General features: G+C 45.2%; 1 protein-coding gene across 1 annotated transcript; it reads right to left on the bottom strand.

The window, feature by feature from the left end:
- Positions 1-5800: 5800 nt before the first annotated feature.
- On the bottom strand, positions 5801-7196 carry LOC125547855 (WUSCHEL-related homeobox 10-like). The gene is made up of 3 exons (XM_048711605.2): positions 6558-7196; positions 6190-6377; positions 5801-6071 (listed from the first exon to the last, which is right to left on the bottom strand). Exons 1-3 carry the CDS (start codon positions 7132-7134, stop codon positions 6054-6056), a joined length of 783 nt encoding a protein of 260 aa, XP_048567562.1. The 5' UTR covers positions 7135-7196; the 3' UTR covers positions 5801-6053.
- Between the last annotated feature and the right edge of the window lie 345 nt (positions 7197-7541).

The raw sequence follows: 7541 nt of genomic DNA, 5'->3' as shown, positions 1-7541 counted from the left end.
GCTTATGTGAAAAAGCTTCAACCTGATAAGCTCGAACCCAAATCGTAGAAATGTGTCTTCATAGGATACCCAAAGGAGACTGTTGGGTACACCTTCTATCTCAGATCCGAAGGCAAGATATTCGTTGCTAAGAATGAATCCTTTCTAGAGAAGGAGTTTCTCTTGAAATAAGTGAGTGGGAGGAAAGTAGAACTTGATGAGGTAATTGTACCTGCTCCCTTATTGGAAAGTAGTTCATCACTGAAATTAGTTCCAGTGATTCCTACACCAGTAAGTGAGGAAGCTAATGATGATGATCATGAAATTTCTGATCAAGTTACTACCGAGCCTCGTAGGTCAACCAGAGTAAGATCCGCACCAGAGTGGTACGATAATCCTGTTCTGGAGGTCATGTTACTGGACCATGACGAGCTTATGAACTATGAGGAAGCGAAGATGAGCCCAGATTCCGCAAAATGGCTTGAGGCCATGAAATCTGAGATGGGATCCATGTATGAGAACAAAGTGTGGACTTTGGTTGACTTGCCCGATGATCGGCAGGCCATAGAGAATAAATGGATCTTCAAGAAGACTGACGTTGACGGTAATGTTACTGTCTACAAAGCTCGACTTGTTGCAAAAGGTTTTCAACAAGTTCAAGGAGTTGACTACGATGAGACCTTCTCACCCGTAGCGATGCTTAAGTCCGTCCGAATCATGTTAGCAATTGCCGCGTTTTATGATTATGAAAATTTGGCAAATGGATGTCAAAACTGCATTCCTTAATGGATATCTTAAAGAAGAGTTGTATATGATGCAACCAGAAGGTTTTGTCAATCCAAAAGGTGCTAACAAAGTGTGCAAGCTCCAGCGATCCATTTATGGACTGGTGCAAGCCTCTCGGAGTTGGAATATACGCTTTGATAGTGTGATCAAAGCATATGGTTTTATACAGACTTTTGGAGAAGCCTGTATTTACAAGAAAGTGAGTGGGAGCTGTGTAGCATTTTTGATATTATATATAGATGACATATTATTGATTGGAAATGATACTAAATTTCTGAATAGCATAAAAGGATACTTGAATAAGAATTTTTCAATGAAAGACCTCGGTGAAGCTATTGGGCATCAAGATCTATAGAGATAGATCGAGACACTTAATTGGACTTTCACAAAGCACATACCTTGATAAAGTTTTGAAGAAGTTCAAAATGGATCATGCAAAGAAAGGGTTCTTGCATGTGTTACAAGGTGTGAAGTTGAGTCAGACTCAATGCCCGACCACTGCAGAAGATAGAGAGAAAATGAAAGTCATTCCTTATGCTTCAGCCATAGGTTCTATCATGTATGCAATGCTGTGTACCAGACCTGATGTGTGCCTTGCTATTAGTTTAGCAGGGAGGTACCGAAGTAATCCAGAAGTGGATCACTGGACAACGGTTAAGAGCATCCTGAAATACCTGAAAAGGACTAAGGATATGTTTCTCATATATGGAGGTGACAAAGAGCTCGTCGTAAAAGGTTAAGTCGATGCAAGCTTTGACGCTGATCCGGATGACTCTAAGTCACAAACCGGATACGTGTTTTTATTAAATGGTGGAGCTGTCAGTTGGTGCAGTTCCAAGCAAAGCATCGTGGCGGGATCTACGTATGAAGCGGAGTAGATAGCTGCTTCAGAAGCAGCAAATGAAGGAGTTCATATCCGATCTAGGTGTCATACCTAGTGCATCGGGTCGAATGAAAATCTTCTGTGACAACACTAGTGCAATTGCCTTGGCAAAGGAATCCAGATTTCACAAAAGAACCAAGCACATCAAGAGACGCTTCAATTCCATTCGCGGTCAAGTCAAGGAGGGAGACATAGAGATTTGCAAGATACATACGGATCTGAATGTTGTAGACCCGTTGACTAAGCCTCTCTCACGAGCAAAACATGATCAGCACCAAGACTCCATCGGTGTTAGAATCATTACAATGTAATCTAGATTATTGACTCTAGTGCAAGTGGGAGACTGAAGGAAATATGCCCTAGAGGCAATAATAAAGTTGTTATTTATATTTCCTTATATCATGATAAATGATTATTATTCATGCTAGAATTGTATTAACCGAAAACTTAATACATGTGTGAATGCATAGACAAACAGAGTGTCACTAGTATGCCTCTACTTGACTAGCTCGTTGATCAAAGATGGTTAAGTTTCCTAACCATAGACATGAGTTGCCATTTGATTAACGGGATCACATCATTAGGAGAATGATGTGATTGACTTGACCCATTCTGTTAGCTTAGCACTTGATCGTTTAGTTTGTTGCTATTGCTTTCTTCATGACTTATACATGTTCCTATGACTATGAGATCATCCAACTCCCGAATACCATAGGAACACTTAGTGTGCTATCAAATGTCACAACGTAACTGGGTGACTATAAAGATGCTCTACAGGTGTCCCCAATGGTGTTTGTTGAGTTGGCATAGATCGAGATTTGGATTTGTCACTCCGAGTATCGGACAGGTATCTCTAGGCCCTCTCGGTAATGCACATCACTATAAGCCTTGCAAGCAATGTGACTAATGAGTTAGATACGGGATGATGCATTACGGAACGAGTAAAGAGACTTGCCGGTAATGAGATTGAACTAGGCATTGAGATACCGACAATCGAATCTCGGGCAAGTAACATACCGATAACAAAGGGAACAACTTATATCGTTATGCGGTCTAACCGATAAAGATCTTCGTAGAATATGTGGGAGCCAATATGAACATCCAGGTTCCTCTATTGGTTATTGACCGGAGACGTGTCTCGGTCATGTCTACATAGTTCTCGAACCTGTAGGGTCCGCATGCTTAACGTTCGGTGATGATCGGTATTATGAGTTTATGTGTTTTGATGTATCGAAGATAGTTCGGAGTCCCGGATGTGATCACGGGCATGATGAGGAGTCTCGAAATGGTCGATACATAAATATTGATATATTGGATGACTATATTCGGACACCGGATGAGTTCCAGGGGTCACCGAATAATTATCGGAGTGACGGGGGGTTATCGGAACCCCCGGGGGACTAATGGGCCAACACGGGCCTTAGTAGAGAGAGAGAGGGCCGGCCAAGGCAGGGCCGCACGGCCCTCCCCCTCTAGTCTGAATTGGACTAGGGAAGGGGGGCGGCGCCCCCCTTTCCTTCTCTTCTCTCCCTCTCCTTCCTTCCCCCCTTCCTCCTCCAAGTAGGATTAGGAAAGGGGAGTCCTACTCCTACTAGGAGGAGGACTCCTCCTCTCCTGGCGCGCCCCAAGGGCCGTCCGGCCTCCCCCCTTGCTTCTTTATATACGGGGGTAGGGGGCACCCTAGGACACACAAGTTGATCATTGATCCCTTAGCCGTGTGCGGTGCCTCCCTCCACCATAATCCACCTCAGTCATATCGTCGTAGTGCTTAGGCAAAGCCCTGCGCCGGTAGCTTCATCATCACCGTCATCACGTCGTCGTGCTGACGAAGCTCTCCCTCGACACTCAGCTGGATCGAGAGTTCGTGGGACGTTACCGAGCCGAACGTGTGCAGATCGCGGAGGTGCCATATATTCGGTACTAGGATCGGTCGGATCGTGAAGACGTACGACTACATCAACCGCGTTGTCATAACACTTCCGCTTACGGTCTATGAGGGTATGTGGACAATACTCTTCCCTTCTCATTTCTATGCATCACCATGATAGATCTTGCGTGTGCGTAGGATTTTTTTTTAAATTACCGCGTTCCCCAACACCCTAAGGAGTCCAAGTTTGAAAGGACTTGCCTTTTTATTTCATTGATAAATAAGAATGTGACAAGAGGTACCTGTCTTTCCTTCCCATCTAGCCCCTAATCTTTAGGCGGAGATTTTTCTACCACCGGGTGAAGGGTAGATAGATTACACAAAGATACCTTCACTGCTTCAGTAGAGACGTGACAACAGTTGGTGTCTCATAACAACCTCTCTTTTTTAGAGAGGTGGATAAGCGGTGTTACTTGATAATGGGCGATTCTTAAGGCGTTTGATGTTCCCACTCTAAGGGTATACCTTGCCTTTAATGTTGGCAATGATGTATTCCCTGGTTCAAGCTCCCTAACTACCTCAAAAGGCCCTTCCACTTTTGGAGAGAGCTCATTGCTATCATTTTGGCTGTGTAGATTGGATTCATCCATGATTATTTGTTAAATCGTTATCGAGTAGTGTCACAAGTCTCCCCGTGACACTTTTTGATGCGTCTAACCGTAGCGATGGCGCATGTGATTGATAGGTCTCTTGGACCATGACCACTTCATCTACTTTGATTGTTTGCAGTACCAATGACTTGAGGAGCTTCTCAACAAAGACCTAGAATGTTCATGGAAACCTAGAGGAAGCTAGTCGGCCAGCTACTCAACTCTAAGGGATATACCAGACTTCAGAGCCGCGAGCCCCCATTGAAACTTTTGAACCTCTGAAAGCTGTGCTACCATACTCTTGTCCGAGACTGATAATACTTGCACACTCGCCTCACCACAAACTGGGAATCTCCTTTTCACCAGAAGGCGGAGGAAATGCCAAGGGCAGAAGCTACTAGAAGACATACTAGCAAACACTCGTATTCTGCCATGTAGGTAATGGCATTGAAGTGGGAAAATACAAAGGAGAATCTGGGTACCAGCGCACCCTATATGCAAAAAAAAATAATTAGTAATTCAAAAAAAGTTCAAAAAATCCCGAAACTTCTTTGGTATCAAACATGATCAAATATTGTAGTCGTATAAAAAGATTCGTCAGAGAAAGACTTTTATTGTATCCTAGGTCGAAGATTCGGCAAGAAATGCTATATACAAGTACTATACACGCTATATTGTCGTCATAAACTTCTTCTTTTTGCCCTGAAGTCCAAATAAATCATTTCTTGTCCAAACTTTTTATACCAGTAGAATACCTAATCATATTTGATTTCAAAAAATATTTATAAATTTTTGAACATTTTTTGAATTACTAAATTTTTTGACGCATATAGGGTGCATCAGAATCCGAGAGCATCAAGTTCCCATCCCATTGAAGTGCTGCTGGGTAGTATACAATCAGCACCCGAGCTCCGACTCCGTATTGTGTTACCGACTCAACAAACATTATAGTGTGCACAGTGTGTGAGTATTTGCTAGCGATGACCAAATATGGCGTGAAGGGACTCACTCACAGATAATATGTGGGCTATATCACTCTTCTAGCATCATCGGTGGGTGTGTGGAGGTTGGATTCTTTTGATATACACTCTTCATCTGCAGCGGTTGCTGTTCTGGTGCGTTGGTTTCACGGGGCCTTAGCACGATGACTTCCCGACTGTCTACTACAACAACGTTTGCTCAGCTCCGGCGAGGGAGGGGCAATGGCAGCGGCGCGCCTTCGGCTCGCTTCAGTGCTTGTAGTCGCCGCTAGGTGGTCTACGGATCTGAATGTAATTTTTATTATTTCTAGTGTTCGTTGTACTACCATGATTGAAAATGAATAGATTGAAAAATTTTCCCACAAAAAAAGTGGGGGAACCAAATGAATCCTAACAGTATGATTTGGTAACTCATTTCTCAAGCTGCTACCTCTCAAACAGATGCTATTGTGTGTTAGTCAAAACCTTACCGCCAAAACTAAACGGATGCTAGCGCCTAGCGTGTGTTTTAGTCTAAACCCTACCCACAATCTCTAGCTTCCTTTTTATGTGTTTAGTGTTTGTGTACTTTGGTTTTTGCCCGGTTTTCTTCAATTAAAATCGAGCAACTATCTTCTTATTATATGAAATGGCAGAGCTCCTGCCCTTGCCTCGCCAAGATGCTCGAAAAATAAGCTGCTACAACATCTCCAACACTGGAAAGAACTCTCAAGGGGACGAATCATCCGGAGATAGTAACATACATCGATATGGAGAGCAAGAACAACATTAGTACACACACTGATACGATCTTGACAACAAGATCGCTCTCATTGAAGCTTGATTACAAGATGCATGCTTCCTTGCATTTCGCGTACATATGCAGACTTGATTCTTCTAATCGGCTAGACATGGAGCTGATTAATTAATTAGATCGATCTGAATACCTGCAAGCACATCAAGGAACGATCGAACGATCGAGTAAATAGTTATGTTGATTCTTCAATGAAATAGTAGAAGATTAGAACCAATTAACTTTGGTTAGCACAAAAAGTGACTAATTACCAGGTAATAACATTCGCCCATTTGCAGGCTCTTCATGAGGACGCCGCGCTCGTTCACTGGGAGGATCTCGCCGGAGGAGTGCACCAGAATCACGTCAGGCCCGAACGTACCTGCCACGTCCAATGCGCCGGTGCTTGGCACCTCGTATACCGTGCCATTGATGAACACCGGCATCGTCGTCCCTGGAACTGGAATTCATACCCACCCACCCATCATTTTCATAAGCAATTTAGCACGCATGCATATGATCATCAGTTATGTATTGCAAGCTTTCTTCATGCAAGAAGCAAGATGCAGAGGCATGCATGGTTTTGCTTGATGGCTTCAGGCTATACTAACAATGTAGAACCACTAGAACTACTACTAACCAGTTGCTTGGTAGCTTAGTTGCGATGCGTCGGTAGCCGTGTAACCATACTGGTTTTCGCCACCGCGTGCCATGAGGCCCATTTGCCGGGGGATGGCGAAAAGATCGTCTCCGCCGTCGGCGTCGTCTACCAAGAAACGGGGCGCCGTGTTGACCGCGGCCGCGGCCGCCGAAACACCGCCGCCCAGCTGTCCGTACTGCATGGTGTTGTAGGGAGAGGTGCCGATGGCGTGGTAGCCATGGCCGGCAGCTGCGTTGGAGGGGAGCTGGTCCGCGTCCCCGGTGCCGCCGCAGGACTGCTGGAGCTGGCGGGCACGGCGGCGAGAGCGGGAGCGGCGGTTCTGAAACCAGTAGAACACGTTGGCGTCACGGACAGCGCCGAAGCGCTCGAGGAGGAGGCGGATGCGCGCCGTCTCATCCTTGGCCGGGTTCACCATCCCGCTGTTGAAGATGGACTCCAGGATCAGGATCTGCTCCGGCTTGGGCGCCCACCGGGACCGTGTCGTGGTCGGCTCGCCCCCCTCGCTGCTGCGGCCGCCGCCGTGTGCGGGAGCTTGGCCGTGGTGGTGCTGGTCCATGAAGAACCTAGCTTGTTAGCTTGGTGTGAGATGCTCTTGAAAGGAAAAAAACGAGGATTGGTGGTAGGGAATCCAAGGGGGGGAAGGGGCATAAATGGAGCGTCCCGTATACTTATAGTTAGAGGCTACATTTTTTTGGAAGTTAGAGGCTACTTTTTTTTTTGAAAGAGAAAAGTATATCTTTTGTCCCTCAACTCTTGGTGAAGTCTAGATTTGGTCCCTCAACTTCAAAACCGGACAACTTGCACCTCTAACTATCGAAACCGGATAAGGTTCGTCCCCGGACTCGGTTTTGACCGGTTTTGATGTTGACTCACCCCGGTTTTGACCCGTGCTCATTCATATTCCTGTAATTTTTTTATATCCGTGAACTTTTTGAAATCCACATACACTTTTCAACTCCGCAT

This window comes from Triticum urartu, chromosome 3A (genome assembly GCF_056163025.1).
Source record: "Triticum urartu cultivar PI428250 chromosome 3A, HENAU_Tu73, whole genome shotgun sequence".
Classification (NCBI taxonomy): domain Eukaryota; kingdom Viridiplantae; phylum Streptophyta; class Magnoliopsida; order Poales; family Poaceae; genus Triticum; species Triticum urartu.
Note: the sequence above shows the minus strand (reverse complement) of the source record. Positions and strands in the feature narration are given on the sequence as shown.